Source organism: Cetorhinus maximus, chromosome 5, assembly GCF_964194155.1.
Source record: "Cetorhinus maximus chromosome 5, sCetMax3.hap1.1, whole genome shotgun sequence".
Lineage (NCBI taxonomy): Eukaryota > Metazoa > Chordata > Chondrichthyes > Lamniformes > Cetorhinidae > Cetorhinus > Cetorhinus maximus.
This window is the reverse complement of record NC_135883.1, coordinates 170667538-170695418: the sequence shown is the minus strand read 5'-3', so window position 1 is coordinate 170695418 and position 27881 is coordinate 170667538. Positions and strand designations below refer to the sequence as shown.

The 27881-nt window shown below is 44.0% G+C and overlaps 1 protein-coding gene across 1 annotated transcript in view; it reads left to right on the top strand.

Moving 5' to 3' along the window:
* LOC144681152 (dynein axonemal heavy chain 8-like) overlaps nucleotides 1-27881 on the top strand; it is a 1929890-nt gene that overhangs the window by 387760 nt on the left and 1514249 nt on the right. The window contains exon 16 of the mRNA XM_078542879.1: nucleotides 1755-1890. Within this exon, the coding sequence (XP_078399005.1) occupies nucleotides 1755-1890 (136 nt within the window). The remainder of the gene's footprint in view (nucleotides 1-1754; nucleotides 1891-27881) is intronic.

Genomic DNA, 27881 nt, shown 5'->3' with positions numbered 1-27881 from the left:
AGTTTTTGGGGGATGTAGTGTTTGGAGAATGTGGCTGAAATGATAGAATAGCTGACTGTGTGCATGTGACTGTGGCTGTGTATTTTGTAATGGGTTATTGCATGAGTCTGAGGTGAAATAAAATGTTCTGCTTTGATTGTCGAAAAGTGAACGCTTTTCGTTAGTAGGAGAGTGGAGTCTTCTGTGTGTTGTCAGTGTTCTGATTAATGATGGTCTATGAGGGAAGACTTCTTACTTTGATAACTCCAGTTAGAGCATTACATTTTTCACGGTATTGCTACCTTCCTGGATACTCTGCTTCTGGAATTGCTCTGTGATATAATCACTTTCTATGAAGAAAAAGTCTCGCATATGTCCTTTCTGTTGGAGCCCATTTAAGACACATTTCAGTGTCAGTAGGGGCTCAGTTGGTAGCACATTCACCTCTGAATTCTACTCCTCCTGACCCACAAGGAGTGCTGTAAAGACACTTAACTCATCCATGAAGCAGTCCTGTCCTCCTTTTCACTGCTTGTTTCCTGAGACCAGGAAAAATTGGCCGGCAAGAGTTGTACCTGGAAAATAGATTAAATCGGAGAGATGTAGCCTCATTACAATATTTAATGTGTCAGCCATGGCTCAATTGGTCACGCTCCTGACTTTGAACCAGAAGGTCTGGGTTCAAATCCCACTCCAGAGATGTAAGCATAAGAATATAGGCCAATGTTCAGTCTTTTGGGTGAGACATTAAAACCCCACTATTTCAAAGAAAAGCAGGAGTTATCCTTGGTGCCTTGTCCAATATTTATTTCTTAATCAACACCACAAAAACAGATTATCTGGTCATTGTCAGGCTGCTGTTGGCAGGAACTTGCAAAGTGACACCGTGTTACCTAGATTACAACAGTGACTACACTTCAAAAGTACTTGGCTTGAAAGCACTTTGGGACATCTTGAGCCTATGAAAGGTGTCATTTAAGTGCAAGTCTTTTTAATACTCCCTTCTGCCATTTCTGCACTATTTTCCTCCTTCTCTGCACCAAGAGCATGCCTCCCTTGAGTCATTGCTTGCTCCCATTATGTTTTGTCACAAACACCTAGGTTTTGCTTGCTACATGCCTGGATTTGTTATAGACTAATTAGTAGGAATTTAATGCTATGATTAGTTAACAACTGCATTATTTGAGTATTTTTGAAAAAAGAAAGCTTTTCATCTTGCAATCTGCAGGACAATTCTCAAGAATGCCAAATGTAAATGGAACAACACTTTATACCTCATGAGAAGAGCTTTAAACAAAGCTTGGCAGTTACCTGTTAGTCATCAGTGAACTCGTGCATTCTCCATGGCAACACCTCAACCAATCAGAGTCTAATTGCCAACCAATTAGCACTCACTTCTCATGAAGTATAAATTGTTGTTCCCTTTATATTTGGCATTCTTGCGAATTGTCCTGATGAATGCAAGATGGAAAGCTTTGACAACATGTGCCTTTTTTAAGCAATACTCAAGTTCTGTGCTACCAAACTCCGTTATTGTTGTATCATGCCAGGATAATAGATCATAAAAAAATGGCTAGTTTTAGTTATACAATTAAGAATGTTTTTCATAATGTTTTTTGTTTGTTATATCATAAATGTCATTTTAGCTATGCATATTGCCTGAATGCATGGCACAATAGCATTGCTTGAACATGAAAATATTTTGCACTTATGAAAATGTATGTTGTCAGCCCTAATCTTCAATCTAAATCTTTAAGTGCTTCTTTTTGTTTCAGAAAAGTTCTGACATACTAAAAAGCCCACAGGGCATGTCAATCGTACGAAAGTACAACAAAATTGCTTATGTACTGGTAAAGTTTGAAGTGTTGTATCATAAGGCCTGGACAAAAGAAATTTCAGCCATGCGATACAGTAAGTAAATGATTCATTTCGTAGTACAGCACTTGAGTATTGCTGAAAAAAGCTTTGACATATCTTTTTTCAGCAATACTAAATGATTCATTTTAACAATTGCGCTACTATATTCTGGTAGATTTTACAAATTAGTTCATTTGGTTCTAGAACTTCGTTTTTTCTTTCTAATGGCAGCTGCTATTATTCTGCCTTTCACACCTCATCTGGATACATCTTTTTCTTTATTTGCTCCATTGCTGCTCCTTTGTCATTTAATGTTGCCTGTCTTCCGACCTATCACGGACCTTCCCTTTTGTTCTTTTTCATCCTCCCCCATTTGACCTACATAAAACCTATTGCATTTCTAACTTTTCCCAGTTCTTATGAAGGATCATTAACCTGAAATTTCAACTTTTTTTCTCTGCCCACAGATTCAGCCAGGCCTGCTGAACATTCACAGAATTTTCTGTTTTTATTTTAGATTTCTACCACCTACAGTATTTTGGCTTTTGTTCTCATATTTGATACTTCTAGCATATCACCCCTCCTCACAGCTATAATAGTTTCCTTAAACAATATTGCAACCCCTCCTTTTGTATTGCCCCTCATATCTGAAAACCCTGTAACTAGGGCTGCTGAGCTGCCATTCCTCCCCTTCTTCAAGCCACATTTCAGACATAGTGATGATCTACTTTCAAGTATCGTGTCTGTGGCCTCAACTCACCTTCCTTATTCATTAAGCTAAATCAGCTCCTTTGTTATTTATTTTCTTGCCTTTTTTTAATGACTTTCTACAGTTACTTCTTTTCCTTTTGAATCTATGCTCAGGTTCCCATCTCCCTATCAGCTATTTTAAACTCTTCCCAATAGCACTGATCAACATTCCCATCAAGATAATGGTCCTAGCCCCATCCAGCTAGTACTGTTCTCACCTCCCCAAAAGCCGGTCTCAATGTTTAGGGAACCTAAAGACCTCCTTTCTGCACCATCTCTCCAGCCACACGTTCAATTGTACTATCCTCCTATTTCTGTACTCACTAGTGCATAGCACTGGGAATAATCCTGAGATTACTATCTTTGAGGTCCAATTTATTAATTCCTTTCCTAGCTCCCTGAAATCTGCTGGCAGGACCTCATCCCTCTTTCTACCTATGGGCCATTATGAACTGCAACATTTGGCTGTTCACCCTCTCCCCTCAGAATGTTCTGCAGCTACTGACTGACATCCTTGACCAGCGAGGCAACATACTATCCCAAGGTCATGCCTGTATTTTGTCTGCTTTCCTAGCTATTGAATCGCCAACTACTATTGATTTTGTGACCTTCCTCCTGTCCCCTGCACAGCTGGATCACCCTTGGTACAGTGGAATTGGCACTGGAAGCATTCCCCAGTGAAACTATTACCATCACCAGTTTTGTGAACTGAATACCAGTTGGAAAGCAAGATAGACTCAGGGAACCCCTACACTACCTGTCTGGCCCTGCTTACTGCCTGGCAGTCACCCATTCCTTCAGCCTGCACAAACTAAAGCTGCAATGGGATTACATCCAGAGATGTGCTGTCCATGAAGCTCTCAGCTTTGCAGATGCACAACTGTGACGTTAGCTGTTGCTCAAGCTCCATAACCCAGAATATGATCTATCCAGCTGATAAACTTTTCTGCACATGTGGCTATCCTGGAGTTCCCACAAGGAACAGTATGTGCTTTCCGCAATTCTGGTGCTCTGCCATCCCTTTATTTATTAGGCTATTAACTAACATAAAAGAAATAAACTTTAAAACTAAAAAAAAGCACCCTCCAGCTTCTTACCAATCTGCTCCCTTCCTTGTTCTGACATCATTTTGGTGGTTTTAACTTTTTCTCCTGACATTCACACTTTTACCTTCCATCAGATGCTAAAAATAGTAAACACACAAAAAGCAGAATATAGATGTTTAACCTGTATACTTGTCTTTAAAGTCTCAGGTTATGCTGTGACTTCCTCTGTGTTGATTGATGTCACTCTGATGTCGCTTTTCATTTCCCCGTCGCCTCCTTTTCAGTCCCAGGTGCCAGGGGTTCCTGTGCTCTCCATTCAGCTGCTGCTCACTGTTATTGCTGTTTTAGGTCCAGGTGCCAGTTATCATTATTCCTGAATTTTCTGCAAAGAAGTTACCAGTCCTCTTGTTCAAATTCTTCTTGCCACATATAAATGGGAGTAAACTGGGCATAGGCATCTTCTTGCACCGATTTTCCCTAACTTGAGCAAATGTCAGAGGTGATATTACTGAGAAAATACTATTTAGTTTGCTGTCACTGAATATTTTGTTGATGTTATTTTTCGCATATCACTGTTTGAATGTTGGTGTTACTGTGCCTACATATCAAACTCTTTTTTGTGTTTAGAATTTCTGTCAATACAACTAATGTCAGTTTTATTCAGCTTTGTAAACACTGTGTCTCCTGCCAATGCAAAGTGGCTGCCAATACCCTCTGTAAACTTGAGGTCATCCAAAACTCTGCTCCCTGTGTCTTTACTCACTCCAAATCCTGTTCACTCCAGTGCTCGCTGGCCTACACTGGCTCCTGGTCAAGCAATGCAGCGGGAATTGTGGTGGATGGGGGAGCAAGATTTGATGAGAGGCCAAAAAACAGTTCCCAACGGTGGGAAATTAGTTTGGAATCTTGTTATCTCGACTTTCATGGCAACTTAAAGATAGGTTGCGTGTCCTGGTGAGATGTGTCGGGAACTTCATTTGCATCTCATGATAGCTCATTAAAAGGCCAACATTCAGTATCACGACTGTAAATAAGTGTGTGCAAATTGTGAGGTAGACTTCTTCCAGGGCTTTGAAGTCAGTAGACGCTGCTTTCACCTTCTTGGGGACCGCTCTAACCTTCATTCATATGAGGTGCCCTAAGCCAATGCTGTGCCAAGACTGGAAATAGGAGGCAGTTGAAGGGTCCCAGGGTGGTGGTGGAAGGGCGGAGGCAAGAAACGGGAGGCAGGCTACACAGGCAAGTGGGGTGGGGGAGAGTGTCTTAGAAGGTGGCACCAGTGATGTTGATGGTTACGCCTTGGGGGGAAAACTTAGGGTACTGGTGTTAGAAAGGAACTATCACAGTGAGAGGATGTAAGGAGGCTACAAAAAGATATAGATAGGTTAAGTGAATGGGCAAAGATCTGACAAAGGGAGTATAATTTGGGCAAATGTGAAATTGTCCATTTTGGCAAGGAGAATAAAAAGGAAGCTCATTATCTAAATGTTGAGAGGTTGTAGAGCTCTGAGATTCAGAGAGATTTGGGTGTTCTTGTTCATGAATCACAGAAGGTTAGTATGCAGGTACAGCAGGTAATTAGGAAAGCTAATAGAATGTTATCATATTGTGAGGGGAATTGATTACAAAAGTAGGGAGGTTAAGCTTCAGTTATACAGGGCATTGGTGAGACCACACCTGGAGTATTGTGTACAATACTGGTCTCCTTATTTAAAGAAAGGTGTAAATGCATTAGTAGCAGTTCTGAGAAGGTTTACTAGACTAATACCAGGAATGGGCAGGTTGCCTTATGAGGAAAGGCTGGACAGGTTAGGCTTGTATCCACTGGAACTTAGAGTAAGAGGCGACTTAATTAAAACCTTTAAGATCCTGAGGGATCTTGACAGATGTGAAAAGGATGTTTCCTCTTGTTGGAGAATCTAGAACTAGGGGCCACTGTTTAAAAATAAAGAGTCACTCATTTAAGACAGAGAAGAGGAGAATTTTTTTTTCAGAGTCTTTGGAACTCTCTTCTTCAAAAAGCAGAGTTCTTGAATATTTTTAAGGCCGAGCTAGATAACCTTTTTCCCCCTTGTTAATCAAAAGTCTATCGGGGGTAGGCAGAAATGTGGAGTTGAATTTACATTCAGATCAGCCATGATCTTATTGAATGGCGGAGAAGGCTCGAGGGGGCCAAGTGGCCTGATCCTGCTCCTAATTCATATGTTCGTATGTATGTATGTATGGAAGTGGGATCCGGTAGGGTGGCAGGTTCAGGGTGTGAGTCTGGCAGATGAAGGTATCATCCGGTGGGTCACGGAGGGAAACAAAACAGAATGATGGGAAGGGGAATGGTCAGGGTTGGCATGGGGATGATAATGGGTGTTGGCTGTAATGGGAGGAAAGCATGTGAAGGTGGGTCATGATAGGGTTCAGGGTATTGCTGGGGAGGTTCAAGGGTGACAGAGGGGAGAGGAATGATGATATTGGGTGGATCTGTGGTGATGGGGGAAGTTGATTGTGACAGGGGAAGGTTAGAAGGTGATGGAGTGAGTTTCAAAGGTGATGTGCACCATTTTCCCAAACTAACCTTGACCTGCAGTTGTCAGTCAGTGAGATCCCTCAAGGTGGGAAGAGGATCTTGTCAGGTGGTTGGAGTTCAAGGTCAGCACAAGTGGCCGACTAAAGGCACATCCTAATAATTATGAGGCAACTGGATGTAAAAGATGCACATTTGTGTTCTCACTATGGTAAATTCCACATTGCAGCAGGTTTGTTCTGGACTCATAACATTGATATCCCAGCAAGGTCTGGAGCTACTGTTCATTCAGTGCCTGTAGTCAGAGGCAGGGATGAAGGGAGGGGCATGGCAGGTGGAGGGCCCCCTTCCTCCCAGGTGAATGGTCACAGCTGACAAGGGATCATCCAGTTGGTTTTCTATGCTGCCGAGTCAATGTTCTCTCTACACAATTTCAAGGGTAGTGGAGACAAGTAGAGAAGTGTCCGCATGAGGCTTCTTGCACCTGGTTCTCACTACCCTGGTAAAAGAGCAATGTCTCCATACGCATTCGTGTATGAACGGGAGGAACATGTATCTCTGGTCCTCCAGAATGTCCTTTACCTGGAAAGGGGTGGGGTGGGAATGTCATCTTTGCACTCAGTGAACAGTGATGCAGTTGGAAAAACAGGCTTGAGAAAATCGATAGGGGAGGGGGCTCAGGGCATGTGGGAAGGGTTCAGCACAACAAACTTAGGCAGAGTGAAAGTGCACCCTGTTTATCTCCTGCTCCAACCATGGAAAGCATGGCTGAGTGCTGGACTCAGGGATTGAATGCGCAATGGACCTGCTGTGTTTCTTTACTAATGCTGCGCATTCAGGCGAGAATCCATTAGATATTGGCATCGCAGTGCGGTTGGTCCGAATGGCCACCTGATCCTTGCAGATGCATGCCAAAAGGGAAGGTTGATCAAACAATTGAGGGTTACAATGCTGCAAAGAAGCAACATGGATCCTACAGATCTGAATGTTCCAAGTGTATTGTTCATGGCATACAAGGCACCATGCTGTCACACTCATTACATAAGTACAAGGACTGGGTCTCGATAGTTATTGCCTAGCCTAGTAGATGAGAACTGAAAATAGTTTGACGGAAGGCCAGATTGACGGGCCTAACGAAGACCCTGGTTGTGAATGCTCAGGCACGTCTGAGGACGATGCCCAGCCACCTACCAACCTCAAGGATCCTGTAAGGGATGGCCTGGGGATGCATGTACATAATGGGGGCAGGCCTTGGGCTAGAGACTGGATTTCTGCCTTGGAGATGGAGGGAAACCATTCAAGGGGAACTACCATTGATTGCTCAGTTGTATCCATTCACAGATACAAAGAAGAGTGCAGAATGCAGGCTCTATGCAACAATGTATTGTTGGAAGATATGATAAGAAGGAGGAGAAGAAAGGTCCATCACCAATTGGCCCAACTCTGGCAAGAACATTGCCCTGAGGAAGCAGTGCCAGTGGGGCCCCAGGAAGCCCCAGATGCTCCTGAAGAGGGGCATCATCCATGAAGATATTTGTACGACCAAGGGTCTACAGAAGATGCAGCTCATACCTGGAGATGAGTGAAAAACAGTGCCGCAGGTGATTTCACTTGTCTAAGGATGTGGTAGCAGATTTTTGTGACCTTCTCCGTGATGGCCTAATGCCGCGAGGACTTGCAGGGTATCCCATGCTGGTGGCTCTGAAGGTTACCACCTCACTGAATCTTTTTGCCAGCGGACCCTACCAGGGCTGCAGTGGGGACCTTTGCGCAATCTCACAATCAGCGACATAAATGCATAAGAGACATGGCCAATGCTCTTTTCAACAGAGCTCACTGCTATATGCGTGGATGAAGCAAGCCAGACTGCCAGAACCCCCGATGTCATCCTGCCCCATTTAAATATTCAGGAAGGCGAGGGGACAGCACAATCAGCTGTCCGCCCGCCAACCTGTCAGTGGCCAATTGAGGCCAACGACAGGGTAGTTAAACCAATTAAAGGCCCTGCCCGTCCAACCCGAAGGCTGGCGAGCAGGCCAAGAGCCCCAGTGGGCTTCTGAAAAAACATGAAACCTCATCCACTAGCGGGATGAGGTTTCATGTCTGTTTTTAAAAAGTTTAATAAAGTTTTTGTGATATTTATTAACATGTCCCATCTTCTATTTTTAAAGTTACAAACAATGTCAGCACTTTCCCTGAGGCAGCACATAGTCTCAGGGAGATGTACGCTCTTTCACGCACATACATGAAAGAGCGCACTCTGACAGTTGGGGAATCCCTCCCCCCCCACCCCCCTCACCGCACAGGAAGTGCATAGCCTTAAAATGGCGGCGGGGCCCGTTTCAGCTGAGCCGGTGGGGCCCACCCGCCCATCAGTCTGCCCCTAGCCTCTGACCTGCTCTTGTAGCCACAGTATTTATATAAAGAACAAAGAACAAAGAAAAGTACAGCACAGGAACAGGCCTTTCAGCCCTCCAAGCCTGCGCCAATCATATTGCCCGTCAACTAAAGCATTTTGCACTTCCGGGGTCCGTATCCCTCTATTCCCATCCTATTCATGTATTTGTCAAGCTGCCTCTTAAACACCATTATCGTACCTGCTTCCACCACCTCCTCTGGCAGCGAATTCCAGACACTCACTACCCTCTGCGTAAAAAACTTGCCCCACACATCTCCTCTGTAGTTTTCTCCTCTCACCTTAAATCTATGTCCCCTAGTAATTGACTCTTCCACCCTAGGAAAAAGCTTCTGACTATCTACTCTGTCCATGCCACTCATAATTTTGTAAACTTCTATCAAGTCGCCCCTCAATCTCCGTCACTCTAGTGAGAACAATCCGAGTTTCTCCAACCTCTCCTCATAGCTAATAACCTCCAGACCAGGTAGCATCCTGGTAAACCTCCTCTGCACCCTCTCCAACCCCTCCATATCCTTCTGGTAATGTGGCGACCAGAATTGCACGCAATATTCCAAGTGTGGCCTGACCAAGGTTCTATACAGCTGCAGCATGACTTCCTAGCTTTTATACTCAATACCCCTGCCAATGAAGGCAAGCATGCCATTTGCCTTCCTGACTACCTTATCCACTTGCGTTGCCACTTTCAGTGACCTGTGGACCTGTACACCCAGATCCCTCTGCCCGTCAATGCACTTAAGGGTTCTGCCATTTACTGTCTAATTCCTGCCTGTATTAGACCTTCCAAAATGCATTACCTCGCATTTGTCCGGATTAAATTCCATCTGCTATTTCTCCGCCCAAGTCTCCAACCGATCTATATCCCGTTGTATCCTTTGACAATCCTCTTCACTATCTGCAACTCCTCCAACCTTAGTGTCATCTGCAAACTTACTAATTAGCGCAGTTACATTTTCCTCCAAATCATTTACGTATACTACAAACAGCAAAGGTCCCAGCACTGATCCCTGCGGAACTCCACTAGTCACAGCTCTCCATTCAGAAAAGCACCCATCCACTACTACCCTCTGTCTTCTATGACCAAGCCAATTCTGTATCCATCTTGCCAGCTCACCTCTGATCCCGTGCGACTTTACCTTCTGTACCAGTCTGCCATGAGGTACCTTGTCAAAGGCCTTACTGAAGTCCATGTATATAACATCCACTGCCCTTCCATCGTCGATCATCTTTGTCACCTCCTCGAAAAACTCGATCAAGTTAGTGAGACACGACCTCCCCTTCACAAAACCATGCTGCCTCTCACTAATACGCCCATTTGCTTCCAAATGGTAGTAAATCCTGTCATGAAGAATCTTCTCCAATAATTTCCCTACCACTGACGTAAGGCGCACCGGCCTGTAATTTCCTAGATTATCCCTGCTACCCTTCTTAAACAATGGAACAACATTGGCCATTCTCCAGTCCTCTGGGACCTCACCCGTAGCCAGTGAGGATACAAAGATTTCTCTCAAGGCCTCAGCAATCTCCTCCCTTGCCTCCCTCAGTACTCTGGGGTAGATCCCATCTGGCCCTGGGGACTTATCCAGCTTAATATTCTTCAAGACGCCTAACACCTCTTTTTTGATCTCAACATGATCCAGGCTATCTACACACTCTTCCCTAGACAAATTGACAGCTAAGTCCTTCTCTTTGGTGAATACTAATGAGAAGTATTCATTTAGTATTTCTCCCATTTCTTCTGGCTCCACACACAGATTCCGACCTCTGTCCCTGAGTGGGCCTACCCTTTCCCTGGCTACCCTCTTGCTTTTTACATATGTATAAAAGGCCTTGGGATTTTCCTTAATCCTGGTTGCCAGTGACTTTTCATGACCCTATTTAGCCCTCCTGACTCCTTGCTTAAGTTTCTTCCTACTTTCTTTATGTTCTCCACGGGCTTCATCTGTTCCCAGCCTTCCAGCCCTTACGAATGCTTCCCTTTTCTTTTTGACTAATCTCACAATATCCTTCGTTATCCAAGGTTCCTGAAACTTGCCATACTTATCCTTCATCCTAGCAGGAACATGCCGGTCCTGAATTCTTATCAACTGACGTTTGAAAGCCCCCCACATGTCAGTTGTTGATTTGCCCTCGAACATCTGCCTCCGTCTAGATTCCTCAGTTCCTGTCTAATATTGTTATAATTAGCCTTCCCCCAATTAAGCACCTTAACCTGGGGACTCCTGTTATCCTTATCCACCAGTACGTTGAAACTTACTGAATTATGGTGACTTTTCCCGAAATGCTCCCCTACTGGAACTTCGACCACCTGGCCGGGTTCATTCCCTAATACCAGGTCCAGTATTGCCCCTTCCCTAGTTGGACTATCTACATATTGTCTCAGGAAGCCCTCCTGGATGCACCTTACAAATTCTGCACCATCCAAACCCCTAGCACTAAGTGATTCCCAGTCAATATAGGAAAAGTTAAAATCACCCACCACAACAACCCTATTGCTTTTACATTTTTCCAAAATCTGCCTACATAACTGTTCCTCAATCTCCTGCTGGCATTTGGGAGGCCTATAGTAAACCCCCAACATTGTGACTGCACCCTTCCTATTCTGGAGCTCTACCTATATTGCCTCGCTGCATGAGCCCACCGAGGTGTCCTCCTGTCATACAGCTGTGATATTCCCCTTAACCAGCAGTGCAACTCCCCCACCTCTTTTACATCCCTCTCTATCCTGCCTGAAACATCTAAATCCTGGAACGTTTATCTGCCAATCCTGTCCATCCTTCAACCAAGTCTCTGTAATAGCAATAACATCATAGTCCCAAGTACTAATCCAAGCTCTAAGTTCATCTGCCTTGCCTTTTATACTTCTCGCATTGAAACAAATGCATTTCAGACCCCCAGTCCCACTGTGTTCAGTAATTTCTCCCTGCCTGCCCTTCCTCTTAGTCCTACTGGCCATATTCACTGGTTCCCAGTCATTTATTTTACCTGCTGACCTATTGCTCTGGTTGCCACCCCCCTGCCACACTAGTTTAAACCCTCGCAAACCTCGCAGCCAGGGTATTGGTGCCCCTCCAGTTTAGATGCAACCCATCCTTCTTGTACAGGTCCCACCTGCCCTGGAAGAGATCCCACTAATCCAGATACCGGAAACCCTCCCTCCTTACACCATCTGTTCAGCCATATGTTCAGCTGCACTATCTTCCTATTTATAGCCTCACTGGCACGTGGCACAAGGAGTAATCCTGAGATTACAACCCTAGAGGTCCTGTTTTTTAACTTTCTGCCCAACTCCCTGAACTCCCACTGCAGGACCTCGTCACTCTTCCTGCCTATGTCGTTAGTACCAATGTGTACCACGACCTCTGGCTGTTCTCCCTCCCCCTTCAGAATGTCCTGTACCTGATCAGAGACATCCTGGACCCTGGCACCAGGGAGGCAACATACCATCCTGGTGTCTCTTTCACGACCACAGAAGTGCCTATCTGAGCCTCTGACTATAGAGTCCCCTATGACAATTGCTCTTCTGTGCTTTGACCCCACCCTGCTGAACAACTGAAACAGCCGTGGTGCCACTGCTCTGGCTACTGCTGTTGTTTTCCCCTGATAGGCCATCCCCCCGGCAACAGTATCCAAAATGGTATACCTGTTAGAGAGGGGGACAGCCACAGGGGATTTCTGCACTGACTGCCTGTCCCTTCTAGCGGTCACCCTCTATCTGTCTGTACCTTGGGTGTGACTACGTCTCCAAAACTCCTATCAATGACGCTTTCCGCCACCTGAATGCTCCTGAGTGCATCCAACTGCTGCTCCAACCGATCCATGGGGTCTGTAAGGAGCTGCAATTGGGTACACTTCCTGCAGATGTAGTTGTCCGGGACACTTGAAGCGTCACAGATTTCCCACATCCCTCAGGTGAAGCGCTTCACCCCAGCAACTGCCATTTCTAGAACTATTTAATAAATTAATTTAAATCTAATAACTGCTTATTGACTCCTTATTAACTATACGTTCCCTCGGGCTAGATTTCTACTATAAATGCTGAATTCTAAGAACAGTAATCCCCTGATTCTGGTCTAGATACCCTCTACTTATTAATTAAGTGATTATTTCATTTGGTTTAATTAGTTTAACAATGTTTTAGTTTCAAATTCAGTGTAGATTCTCTACCAGCCAATCAGGTCACAGATTTACTGTGACACCACTTGTAATTAATTTTTTTTTAAGACCCGAGGTCCACGAATCCCCGAGGTAAGGTTTTTATACTCACCTCTCTGGAACTCCGCCCTCCGACTCTGCTGCCTGGAACTCACCTCGTACTCTTTTATCCTGTGTCTCCGCTGCTCTCCTCACGCTCTTTTATCCTGTGTCTCCGCCACTCTCCTCGTGCTCTTTTATCCTGTGTCTCTGCCGCTCTCCTCGCGCTCTATTATCCTGTGTCTCTGCCGCTCTTCTCGCGCTCTTTTGTCCTGTCTCTCCACTCTCCTCACGCTCTTTTGCCCTGTGTCTCCACTCTCCTCGCGCTCTTTTATCCTGTGTCTCCGCTGCTCTCCTTGCGCTCTTTTATCCTGTGTCTCTGCCGCTCTCTGTGCGCTCTTTTATCCTGTGTCTCTGCCGCTCTCCTCGCGCTCTTTTATCCTGTGTCTCCGCTCTCCCCGCGCTCTTTTATCCTGTGTCTCTGCTGCTCTCCTCACGCTCTTTTATCCTGTCTCTGCCGCTCTTCTCGTGCTCTTTTATCCTGTGTCTCCGCCGCGCTCCTTGCGCTCTTTTATCCTGTGTCTCCGCTGCACTCCTCGCGCACTTTTGTCCTGTGTCTCCGCTCTCCTCGCGCTCTTTTATCCTGTGTCTCCGCCGCTCTCCTCGTGCTCTTTTATCCTGTGTCTCCGCTCTCCTCGCGCTCTTTTATCCTGTGTCTCCGCCGCTCTCCTTGCGCTTTTTTGTCCTGTGTCTCCGCCGCACTCCTCGCGCTCTTTTATCCTGTGTCTCCGCTCTCCTCGCGCTCTTTTATCCTGTGTCTCCGCCGCTCTCCTTGCGCTCTTTTATCCTGTGTCTCCGCCGCTCTCCACGCGCTCTTTTGTCCTGTGTCTCCGCCGCTCTCCTTGCGCTCTTTTATCCTGTGTCTCCGCCGCTTTCCTCACGCTCTTTTATCCTGTGTCTCTCCCACTCTCCTCGCGCTCTTTTATCCTGTGATATGGCTAGTTCCGTTCAATTACTGGTCAATGGTGACCCTCAGGATGTTGACAGTGGGGCATTCAACGATGGTAATGCCAATGAACGTCAAGGGGTGATGTTTAGATTCTCCCTTGTTGGAAATGGTCATTGCCTGGCACTTGTGTGGCGCAAATGTTACTTGCCACTTGTCACCCCAAGCCTGGATATTGTCCCGGTCTTGCTGCATTTGGACATGGACTGCTTCAGTATCTAAGGAGTCGTGAATGGTGCTGAGCATTGTGCAATCATCAACGAACATCCTCACTTCTGACCTTTCGGTGGAAGGAAGGTCATTGATCAAGCAGCTGAAGATGGTTGAACCTAGGACACTACCCTGAGGAACACTTGCAGTGATGTCCTGGACTGGAGATAATTGACCTCCAATAACCACAGCCACCTTCCGTTGTGCTAGGTATGACTCCAACCAGTGGAGAGTTTTCCCCCTATTCCTATTGACTCCTGTTTTGATAGGGCTCCTTGATGCCACACATGGTCAAATGCTGCCTTGATGTCAAGGGCAAGTCACTCTTACCTCATCTCTGGAGTTCAGCTTTTTTGTCCATGTTAGACTAAAGCTGTAATGAGGTCAGGAGCTGAGTGATCCTCACAGAACCCAAACTGTTGGTGACCCCTTGCATCACCTTACTGGTGATCGAGAATAGACTGTTTGGGTGGTAATTGACCAGGTTGGATTTGTCCTGGTTTTTCTGTACAGGACATACCTGGAACAGCTTGGCTAGGGGCATGGCAAGTTCTGGAGCACAAATCTTCAGTACTGTTGTCGGAATATTGTCAGGGCCCATAGCCTTTGCAGCATCCAGTGCTATCAGCCATTTTTTCATGTCACATGGAGTGAATTGAATTGGCTGAAGACTGGCATTTGTGATGATGAGGACCTCTGGAGGAGGCCTTGATGCATCATCCATTCGGCATTTTTGGCTGTAGATAGTTGCAAATGCTTCAACCTTATCTTTTACACTGATATGCTGGGATGGAGATATTTGTGGACCTTCCTCCTCCCATGAGTTGTTTAATTTTCCACCGTCATTCATGACTGGATGTGGCAGGGCAGCAGAGCTTAAATCTGATCCGTTGGCTATGGAATCGGTTAGCTCTATCTATCACTTGCTGTTTACACTGTTTGGCACACAAGTAGTCCTGAATTGTACCATCCCCAGGCTGCTCCTGCACTGTTCATTGAGCCAGTGTTGATCCCCTGGCTTGGTAGTAATGGTAGAGTGGGGATTTGCTGGGCCATGCGGTTACAGATTATGGTTGAGTACAGTTCTTCTGCTGCTGATTGCCCACAGCGCCTCATGGATGCCCAGTTTTGCGTTGCCAGATCTGTTTGAAAGTTACCCCATTTAGCACATTGAAGGGGCCACACACATGATGGAAGGTATTCTCAATGTGAAGACTCTCCATGTTCTTCCTACCAAAATGTATCATCTAACATTTCTCTGCATTGAACTTCATCTGTGACCTATCTGCCCATTCCACCAACTTTTCCATGTCCTTTTGAAGTTCTACATTGTCTTCTCAAAGTTTACAATGGTTCCAAATTTTGTATTGTCCGCAAATTTTGAAATTGTTCCCAGTACACCAAGTTCTAGATCATTAATATATATCAGGAAAAGCAAGAGTCCCATTACCGACCCCTGGAGAATCCCATTTACAAATCGTCCCCCAGCCTGAAAAACATCCATTAACCATTGCTCTCTATGTTAGTTAAACAGAGCACTAATGAGACCACATCTGGAGTATTGTTTACAGTATTGGTCACCTTATTTAAGGAAGGATGTAAGTGTGTTGGAAGCAGTTCAGAGAAGGTTTGCCTGACTAATACCTGGAATGGGCCGGTTGCCTTATGAGGAAAGGTTGGACAGGTTAAGTTTGCATCTGTTGGAGTTTCGAAGAGTAAGAGGTGATTTGATTGAAACATATATGATACTGAGGGATCTTGACAGGGTGGTTGTGGAGAGGATGTTTCCTCTTGTGGGAGAATCTGGAACTAGGGGTCACTGTTTAAAAATAAAGGGTTGCCCATTTAAAATGGAGATTAGATGAAACTTTTTCTCTGAGAGGGTCGTGAGCCTTTGGAACTTTTTTCCTGAAAGGGCAGAGGAAGCAGAGCCTTTGAATATTTTTAAGGCGGAGGTGGATAGATCCTTGATAAGCAAGGGGGTGATAGGTTATCGGGGTTAGGCGGGATGCAAATTTGAGGTTACTATCAGATCAGCCATGATCTTATTGCCTGGCAGAGCAGGCTCAAAGGGCTGAATGGCCAGGTTCGTATGTTTCCTGTCATTCAGCCAATTTTGTTTCCATGTCGGCACTGTCCCTTTTATTCAATGAGGTATAGCTTTTCTCACAAGTCTTTTGCACGACACTGTACCAAATGCCATTTAGAAGTCCATGTGCACCATATCAGCAGAGTTGGCTCAATCATTCCTCTCTGTTAACTCTTTGAAAAACTCCAACAAATTATTTAAACATGATTTTCCCTTCAGGAATCCCATATTTGCCTATGTCGTTATTAATTCTGTTCCGAGATATAGATTGGGATGTTCTGGTCCCGCGGCCCAAAGTCAGCTGCTCTGTCAAATTTTCTGCCCCGCCCGCAGGACCATGGGTGGGACCAGAAAATCCCGCCCATAGTTTCTAGAAATTTCCTCACCACCAAAGTTAAACTGACCAGTCTGTCGTTGCTGGACTTATCCTTACACCCATTTTTGAACAAGGGCATAATGATTGCAGTTCTCCAGTCCTCTGGCACCACTGATGAGTCTAAGGAAGGCTGAAAAATTATGGCCATTGCCTCTGTAATTTCTACTCTCAGCTCTCCCAATATCCTTGGATGCATCTCATCCAGTCCTGGTCCACCTTCTTCCTTGGTAAAGACAAATGCAAAGTATTCATTTCATCCTTCAGCCATGCCCCCTTCCTCTGCATGTAAATCCCCTTTTTGTCCCTTTTAGGCCCGACTCTTCCTTTTACCAACATTTTACTTTTTATGTGCCTATAGAAGACTTTGGGATTCCCTTTTATGTTGCTTGCCAGACTCTTTTCATACTCCCTTTTGACTTTTCTTACTTGTTGTTTCACCTCCCCTCTGAATCTTCTATATTCAGCCTGATTCTCAATTGTTTTTTCTACCTGAAACCTGTCATAAGCACACTTTTACTTCTTTATCTTAATTTCCACCTTTTTTATCCAGGGAGCTATGGATTTGTTTGACCTACCTTTCGCTTTTGAGGGAATATAGCTTGACTGTGCCAGAAGCATCTCTTTGAAGGTAGCCCATTGTTCAGCTTCTGTTTTTCCTGCCAATCGTTAGCTCCAATTTATTCAGCCCAGATCTGTTCTAGCCTCTTTGAAGTTGGCTTTCCCCCAGTTAATTATTCTTACTCTGGATTGTTCATTGTCCTTTCCCATAGCCACCCCAAAACCTTGTGATATAATGATCACTGTCTCCTAAATGTTCACCCTCTGACACTTCATCTACTTGGCCCACATCATTCCCAAAATCCAGGTCTAGCAATGCCTCCTCTCTCGTTGGACTGGACACATACTGCTGTAGAACTCCTGAGCACACTCTAGGACCTCTTGCTCCTCTTTGCCCTTCATAGTACTACTATTCCAGTCTGTATTTGGATAATTAAGGTCCCCCTTTTCAGCCACTGTATTGCACTCTTCTGTAATTTGCACCTTCTAGGGATTATGTTATTATTACTTGTCTTCCTAGTAGGGGAGTAGATATATTCACTTGGGACAGCTGGACTGGCTAGGCACAGTTCTCCACCAGGTCATCATGATGGGATTAAGGAAAACTTCAAGTCAGCTCTGAGCTAGGCAGTGAGGGAGGGGGTTTATTAGTATGCACTGCTTAGACAATTTTTTGCAGCAAACACACCCATTTCACAATCTTCCAGACTTGGTTTTCTTTCTTCCTCCCCACTTCAACAATATTCTTAAGCAGAAAGCTTCAGCAAGCACCTATGTCTTGATTTAAGTGTTCTCTCTCTCACTCTCTCTCTCTCTTTCTTCCCCTCCCTCCTCCAGATCAGATATTATTAATTTTGAATGTTGTTTCCTCTCCTGATCCCAACATGGGGAGTCAGCAGCAAAGAGCTTCTCTCTTGCAAGTCTTTCACAATCTCTCCTCTAGGCCTCAGGCTCCAGGCCCCATGCAAGAGGAACTGCAGCAACAATCACTGTGAGCAACTCTCAGAGAATAAATTAAGGGACACTGTGGGAGGTAGGGGTTCTGGTGAACCTGTCAGAATGGGTTTGCCGGGGAGTGCTGAACCTGTAAGTTCAAGGTGGTTGAGGCCTGCTGGTGAAGCTGTCAGAGTGGCATGGGGGGAATGGCGCACTTGTGAGAACAGTGGTGGGGCTGGTGCTGCTGTCAAGTCTGTGAGAGCAGGGGGAGTTGGCAGGTCTGTCAGAGCGAGCATGTGGGGGCTGTCAAGTCTGTGAGGTTGGCAGGGGAGTGGTGATGGGGCGATTTCTGGTAGCGTGGGAGTGGGCTGGGTGGAGAGAACCTACGGATGCATGAAATTTGATAATCGAGAATTTGGGACCAGTAGCATCCTAGAGGCAGACAAACTGGGTTGCAGCACGAGGACATGAATCCTGAATTAATGCCCACCACCTACACATAATTAAATACAACAAATATGTAATCAACACTGGAGCTTTAATTTCTGGCTCAGGTGACTACCTCAATAGCTGCATGTGGTGAAGGATCCCATATTCTAATTGCCTTAAGTTGAAGAACCTTGCTGCTCTATTCCACTTGCTTCTTCTAGTGAGAATCCTCAGTCTCCATTGTTATGACACAGCATTTGGCAAAGGCTGAGTTGTTCAAATCCCAGAGGGAAACTTGAAACAACTGTCATAACCTATATTTTCAATTGGTATGTTTGAGATGCAGCTCTGAATTCAGGAATAAGACCACTGAGCCTCAAGAGTTTTTTAATGTAAAACTAAATTAAACATTTATTAACCTACAACAAATTAAACACATACACAGGTCTACAAATTATGACCATAATAACTTTTAAACAAATCCCCAAATTAATCACTCCCAGGTAAATATCCATCAAGGTAACAATAACTTTAAACAGACACTAGGCAAAGCACATTTGACCATACAAATTCAAAATGATATTACTTGCAATTTGTTTCCTTTGCAGACTCAGTTGGAGGATTACAGGCTGGTTGGATCTTAAATGGCTCTGCCTTGCACACAATTTCCTTTCCCTCTTTATGCCTAGCTTTCCCTTTGAATGTAAATTTTCTATGGTATCACTAGGCTTTTAACATTACATCTTCTAACAATAACATTTTCATCCCATGTCATTGCTTGGCGTCTCCCATTTAGTTGCATGATTTTACTCTTACTCTTGAATGCTTTATTCAACAAATGCAAATGTACACTTTACCTTTTAACTTCCTTACTGTTTACGCAATTAACATCTCAAACTACTATTCATCAAAGCACCCAAACTATCTGGCTTTAATCTAATTAAGACATGCACAGTCAAACACAGACACGGATCCCCACTACAATTCCATTTGAAAAATAATTTCCAATAACATTATAGACATTAATATCTCTTCATGACACCATCCCCAAGTTCCCCATCAACCCACCAAAGTATACAATCTTTTACTAATTATTCAGAGTAATATCCCCAGGTTTTACTACATATTCGAGATTTGGACTATCACAAATGTTCGTTTGATTAATTAGGTTTTTTGGGTGGGTTATGTAAGACACATGGTTTCCTTCATCAAAGGTGCCTATAGATTCTATCTTATAAACTTATCATTCAATACGTTCTTCTAGAATGGGTAACCATAATACGACAGGTACCACAATCCCATAATGGTAACTTTTTTCTCCCTTCACCAGGCAGGATAACCCATCTTGCTAAGTTTTTTCTGCATTACCCCTTCCTCTAAACCATAACTTAATCATGGTGTCATTGACATAAGTTGGAATGTGGTTACCCTCTTTATTCTTACTACCTTGTTCCTCTCTGAGCTGTCATGTAACTCCCACAGATGACACATGTAATAGCTTCAGATGCTTCTTTCTCAACCACCCCACACCCCTCCCCTGCCCCCATTTGTCCCAGATTGTATTTACTGTGTCCTGAATTTGTTGGAAAAGGACTACATTTTTAATGGTTAAGAGACTTTGACAAATTTCTTCCACTGTCTCTTTTCCCCTATCATTATTATCCAATAGCATTGTCTGCAACTGTTTTCTCATTGCTTCATTATGATCCATCTTCCTGTCAATATCTACGCTGTTTCAAACTGAAGTTTTACTTAGTTCTGTTGAAGGGTCATGAGGACTTGAAACGTCAACTTTGTTCTTCTCCGCCGATGCTGCCAGACCTGCTGAGTTTTTCCAGGTATATCTGTTTTTGTTTTGTAGAAACTGACACCTCATTATCCCTGAAGAGATCCTAATCACCCCCTGTGGCTGCACAAACCAAATCAAAGGAAACTATACCATGGCCATTTACATTTCATAAGCCAGGCCTGGCTAACTGGAACCTAATCGTCTGCCAAGACAAAGGATCCCGCAGCCTACCTTTAAGACTTAATGGTTGGAATATTAACAATCTCAGGGACCCAGACAAAGGGATGCGTATCCCTTGTCAAAGCCAAAGTGGAGATGTAGGAGGCCAATAGGTCGCTTATTCACAAAATCTGTTCCAATGTCAAAATCAGCCTCAGCCATCAGTTCTTTTCCGGATACACACAGATTGATAGACTCATAGCGTTTTCTATACCCATCAGCAAGATAATACTCCTTTTTCTCTCCTGTTCACCACACCTATTCACCTCTTGACATTTTTCCTTGACATGAGGCTGCTCATGTTAATTCAATCTTGCGCATACAATAGTTTTGTGATCTCTGATCATGCCCCCTTAGTTTTAGCAATATGATTCCATGACTAACCTGTTTCTTATCCACCTTGGCGCTTAATTCTCTTCTTCTGGTGGACCCAGATTTTACTACGTTAATTTCTTCCTAAATAGATACTTTTATAGAACCTGATACTACTCCAGATATTTACTTTGTTACTATCTGGGAGAGTATAAAGGCTTCCCTATTTGGACAAATAATTTCACATATTGCTCAACTTAACAAACGCAATACCTCAAAGTTGTCCCAATTGGTTGACCAGCAGTATGCTACTACACCGACCCCAGTATTATTCAAACAGGTCTGGCTCTACAGACTGAATTTGATCATCTTTCCACTAAATAAACAGAAATGCTTATACTTTGATCACATGGTACATTTTATGAGCATTGTGAAAGAACCGGTAGGCTCCTGGCTGACCAGCTTCCCCAGACTGCTTCCTCACAACTTATAGCTGAAATTAGCATTCCAACAGAGTCAACCACTGCCGATCATCAGGTGATCAACGATCAATTCAAACTTTTTTATTTCACTCTTTATACCTCAGTCTCCTTTTCAGACCCTGGTTTATTTTACAATTTTTTTGATAATATGGACATCTAACATCTGGCTCTATGGGCAGAATTTTCTCTTCAGCGTGCGGGGGTGGGGACGCACGCCGACGCGTAAAATGATGCGTGGTGATATTGGGCGTGCGTCCTGACATCACCGCGCATCATTCCGATCTTCCGTTCAGCTGGCACACGCCGGAGGTGGCTGCTTGCCTGCCAAACTGTCAAAGGCCTCTTAAGGCCATTATAAACCAATTGAACTAATTGACGGGGCTGCCCGTCCAACCTTAAGATTGGCGGGCAGGTGAAGAGCCCAAGTGGCCTTAGCGTTTTTCATGAAACCTCATCCACGGGTGGGATGAGATTTCATGAAGGTTTTATTAAATTAATAAGTACTTTTTACACATTTCGTAAACATGTCCCAGCTCATGTGACACTGTCACATGAGGGGGCATGTCTAAATAATTTCAATCTTTCTTTATTTTAAAGTTTCAAATTGAACTTAATCTCCCTGAGGCAGCTCTGTGCCTTAGGGAGATTTCTGTGCTCTTTTGCGTGCATGCACGAATGAGCGCAGGCCTCGACTCTCCCTCATCCTCCCGTCCGCACAGGTGGCGGCGATGGGCTCCACATCCGCCCTGTACACACTCCTGACCGACCTGCCGGACAGCAGAAGATTCTGCCCTAAGAATGCATTAGAAGTACCCTTTTCCCAAGATGAAATGCTAAAGGTAATTAAATCCATGCAAAGTAATAAGGCGCAGGGCCTGATGGATTTCCACTAGAATTTTATTTAAAAACCCTTATCACAATTTTCTGCAGTATTATTATCACTGTTTTCAAAATGCTTTCTCTCTAAAACGCCCTCTCCTATGCTGCGCGAGGTATCTTCACAGAATCACACAGTGCAGAAGAGGCCCTTCAGCCCATCGAGTCTGCACCGACATGTGAGAAACACCCGACCTACCTACCTAACCCCATTTACCAGCACTTGGCCCATAGCATTGAATGTTATGACGTGCCAAGTGCTCATCCAGATACTTTTTAAAGGATGTGAGGCAACCCGCCTCCACCACCCTCCCAGGCAGTGCATTCCAGACCGTCACCACCCTCTGGGTAAAAAAGTTTTTCCTCACATCCCCCTAAATCTCCTGCCCCTTACCTAGAACTTATGTCCCCTCGTGACTGACCCTTCAACCAAGGAGAACAGCTGCTCCCCATCCACCCTGTCCATGCCCCTCATAATCTTGTACACCTCGATCAGATCGCCCCTCAGTCTTCTCTGCTCCAACGAAAACAACCCAAGTCTATCCAACCTCTCTTCATAACTTAAATGTTTCATCCCAGGCAACTTCCTGGTGAACCTCCTCTGCACTCCCTCCAGTGCAATCAACATCCTTCCTATAATGTGGCGACCAGAACTGCACACAGTACTCCAGCTGTGGCCTCACCAAGGTTCTATACAACTCCAACATGATCTCCCTACTTTTGTAATCTATGCCTCGATTGATAAAGGCAAGTGTTCCATATGCCTTTTTCACTGCCCCACTAACATGCCCCTCTGCCTTCAGAGATCTATGGACACACACGCCAATGTCCCTTTGTTCCTCAGAACTTCCTAGTGTCATGCCATTCATTGAATACTTCCTTGTCAAATTACTTCCTCCAAAGTGTATCACCTCACACTTTTCAGGGTTAAATTCCATCTGCCACTTATATGCCTATTTGATCATCCCGTCTATATCTTCCTGTAGCCCGAGACACTCAACCTCACTGTTAACCACCTGTCCAATCTTTGTGTCATCCGCGAACATACTAATCCTACCCCCCACAAAGTCATCTATGTCATTTATATCAATGATAAATAACAGGAGACCCAGCACAAACCCCTGTGGTATGCCACTGGACACTGGCTTCCAGTCACAAAAGCATCCTTCTGTCATCACCCTCTGTCTCCTACAACTTTGTCTATTCTTTTAAAGTGGGACAAGGGTCTTCTGTATTGCTGTTTATACTGGCTTATTTCCCTTTTGAATGCGGGTGTCAAGTATTATGACACAGTAGTTGGTAAAGCTGAGTTGTTTAAACCTCAGAGGGAAACTTGAACAACTGTCATAACTTATATTTTCAATTGGTATGTTTGAGGTGTATCTCAGAATTCAGAAATAAGACCATTGAGCTTCGAAATTACTTCCATAATAACTTTTAAACAAATCCACAAATTAATCACTCCAATGTAAATCTTCACCAAGGCAACAGTAACCCATAGGCTTTAAACAGACACCAGGTAAAGCGCATTTGACCGTACAAATTCAACATGAGGTTTCTTTCAATTTGTTTCCTTTGCAGACACAGTTGTAGGCTTACAGGCTGGTTAGACCTTAAATGCCTCTGACTTACACACACAAACTTCCTTCTGTTTATACCTAGCTTCCCCTTTGAATGTAAATTTTCCATTGTATCCTAGGCTTTTAACATCACATCTTCTAACAATAACATTTTCATCCTGCATAATTTTATTAGTAATATAAACACATTGCTTGGCATCTCCCATCTAAGTGCAAGATTTTACTCCCACTCTTGAATGCTTTATTTAACAAATACAAATTCACACTTTATCTTTTAACTTCCTTACATTTATCTAATTAACATCTCAAAACTACTGTACATCAAAGCACCCAGACTAGCTGGCTTTAATCCAGTTAAAACACATAGACAGACACACACATAGACACCACCAAACTCTATTTTAAAAATTAATTTCCAATAACATTTTAGACATTAATGTCTTCATGACATTCCCCTCTCTATCGAAAAATGAACCATCATAATTCTTAAAGACAGCTTTATTTTGAATAACCCATCTCACACTATCTACTATACTTATTACACTATTACATTACCAGATATATGCATTAACATAACAGTATATATACACAAGTCCTTGTTATCAATAGAAATCACTCCAATCTAATGCCCAGGTTTTAAAAAAATATACAATTTTCCCTTTAAGCTTCAAACTCTTGGTAATGCATCTACGAACACATTTTCTCTACCAGCAACATGTATAATCCGTAGATTAAATGGTTTTAATGATAGACTCCACCTGAAAAGTCTTGCACTTTTGTCACGAAATTTGTCCAAAAACTTCAAAGGATTGTGGTCTGTATAAACAATTATTTCTGATGAATTGTTTGCAACATAAATTTCAAAATACTGCAATGCTAACATGAAACCCAAGATCTTGTTTTCAATTGTTGAATACCTTCTCTGTTGTACATTCAGCCTCCGTGAAAAATACCCTATCGGTTTTTCAATTCCAGTGTCATCCTCTTGTAATAGTACAGCCCCAATGCCTATTTTGCTTGCATCAACAGCCAACTTAAATTGCAGGCATAATTGGGAACTGCCAAAACTGGTGGTGTAGTTAATACAGTGTTCAAATTATCAAATGACTTCTGACACTCCAGTGTCCATTGAAACTTCTTGTTTTTTTAAATAGTTCAGTCAGTGGAGCAACCATACTGCTAAATATGGTACAAATTTCTGGTAAAACCCACTCATGCCCAGAAATCTCAAAACTTCTTGTTTTGTTGTAGGCACTGCGAAATCCATGATAGCCTTGACTTTCGTATCTCTCGGAGCTGCCTTACCATGTCCAAGGGTATGGCCTAGATAAGTAACTTGTGCTTTTGCAAATTCACTTTTAGCCAAGTTCATCATCAAGTTAGCTTCTTGTAATCGAGAAAATAATTCTTCCAGATGCTGTAAATGCTCCTCCCACGTCTGACTGAAAACTATCAGAACATCAATATAAACAGCACAATTGCTTAGACCTGCAGTTACTTTGTTTGTCAGTCTTTGAAATGTTGCAAGTGCATTCTTCATACCAAATGGCATGACTTTAAACTGATATAGTCCATTTGGCATCACAAAAGCCGATATCTCCTTTGCTCTCTCCATTCTTGCCAATAGCCTTTTAGCAAGTCAATCTTTGTGATAAATTTGATTGTCTCACTTTCTCAATACAATCCTCCAACTGTGGTATTGGATAGTAATCTGCTTTTGTCACCGCGTTCACCTTTCGATAGTCCACACACAGTCTTTGTTTTCCATCCGATTTCGGTACCATTACAATAGGCAAACTCCACTTACTGCAACAAACTCAATGATATCATTTTGAAGCATGAAGTCAATTTCATTTTGCACTTGTGATAACTTTGCCGGATTTAATCTATAAGGATGATGCCTTATTGAAGATAAAACCTATACAGATTCATCATGTATAGCTAAATCTGTCTTCCCCAACTTATTCCCACAAATAGGTTTGTGTGACTGCAGTAGCTTTTCCAAATCACTTTGACACTTGTTTGGAAGGTAACTCAATATTTAAGTTAAATTTTCAAGCACCTCCTCATTATTCAATATGATTAGATGAAAATCAATTCAGGAGTCCTGCACTTCTACCTCTTTCTCATCATCTACCATCACTAATACCTCTTTTTGTTCCTCCTCACTGTCAAAGTACCTTTTAAGCATATTTACATGACACTCCCTCTGCTTCTTTCTTCTGTCTGGAGTATTTATTAAATAATTTATTTTGCTCAGTTTCTTTTCAACCCTGTAAGATCCACTAAAACTTGCCTTTAATGAATCAATATTGTACTGGTAACAGAACTAGCATTTTCTCTTCAGAAACAAAACTGCAAGCTGTCACTTTCTTATCTGTCTTCATTTTCATTACTTGCTGTGATATCCTTAAATGTTCCCTAGCTAACTCACATGCTCTGTTCAATCTCTCTCTGAAGTTTGATACATAAGCCAGGAGAGTAGTTCTTCTCACCAACTTCTCATAAATCAATTTCAGTGCGGCCCTTACCTCATGACCATAAACTAGTTCAAAAGGGGTAAAACCAGTCGATGCATTAGGAGCATCTGTAATAGCAAATAACAAAAATGGAATTCCTGTATCCCAATCCTATGGATAATCCTGACAGTATGCTCTTATCATAGTTTTTAAAGTTTGATGCCATCTTTCCAAAGTTCCTTGTGACTCCGGATGATAGCTGTTGACTTAAATTGTTTTATCCCCAAACTGTTCATTACTCTCTTACACAGCTGTGACATGAAATTTGATGCCTGATCTGATTGTATTTCTTTAGGTAAACCATATCTTATGAAAAATTTATTTAACTCCTCCACAATCTTCTTGGTTGTAATATTTCTTAAAGGTATCGTTTCAGGAAACCTAGTAGACACATCCATTATTGTCAGCAAGTATTGATTTCCACTTTTAGGGTGGAACTTTCCCAGAATTTCACTAAGCGCGGTAGCGGGCGGGCAAAATGGAGTCCTACCCGTCGACTAAAATGACGGGTTTTCATGCTGTATCGCCCCGAGGCTATCTCATTATTTATTCACTCCAGCGAAACACGCCGATTCCATGGAGAGCGGGCTCTCCTTCGCCCACCCACCATCACCTCGCTGCTGCATTACGCCGGCCGCCGTCATTATAAGGCAGCCACCAGCAAAGCGCTCATTGCCACCAGCTCACCACCGCTGCCTAGGAGACATGGCCAGCAAAGGAGAAAAGACTGCAGCCCCCCGCTTCAATGACGGGTCCATTGAATGACTGTTGGATGCCGTGGAGGGCCGCGGGGATGTGCTCTACCTCCGCTCTGGCTGCAGGATGGGCAGCAAAGTCATCAACCCAGCTTGGAAGGTGGTGGCAGTGGTGGTCTGTGCAAACACCCTGCAATGGAGGACAGCCACCCAGTGCCGCAAAAAGATGAATGATCTCCTCCATTCCACCAGGGTAAGTCACTCTTTTCATCACTCTCAACTCTCACAGTCACAAACTCATCACACATCCACAGGGCCCTCACTCACTTCCAGTGCAAGGGACATCACCATTCGCTTTTTCACACACACCATCATTGTCCTCATCCCATCCATGGGACCACTCACCAACCACACAGGCCAGGCATACTTATCATCTGGCCCGCCAGGCGTCCTGATGCACTCTCCCCATCTTTATCTATGCAGGACAAACTGGCACACAACATTAAGGAAAGGTCGCAGACAGGTGGAGGGGTGACGGAGGTCAAAGTTCTGACAGAATTTGAAAACAGAGCCATCCAGCTGGCCAGTGCTGACGGGGACCGGTCCTGTGCTGACAGTGATGTCGGCACTGCTGTACCAAGTGAGTGCAACATCCATCAGACAACCATGCCATGAGTGATGTGTCCTCTTTCACAGTCCACTGCCATGTGTTAATGATCTCCCCTTGCTTTTGCAGGCACATCTGTCAAATAGCCGACAGAGTCCATGACCCAGGGCCTCCAGTCAAGCCCCGAAGAAACCTCTGAAGAGGAATCTGGAGGCACCCTCCCTGAAGTCCCATCACAGCACTCACACACACCCTCCACCAGCGCAGAGACACACACCTTGGTCGGACCTGGCTTTAGAGTAGCCTCGAGATAACAATCTGGTGATCACATCGCACTTTCTGATCCTTTCTGAGGCGGAGGCAGGGATTTTCCAGGTCCCCGGCACTCAGAGGACTGCTGAAGGCCAGAACGTTGCTGAGTCCAAGTCTGATGACAAG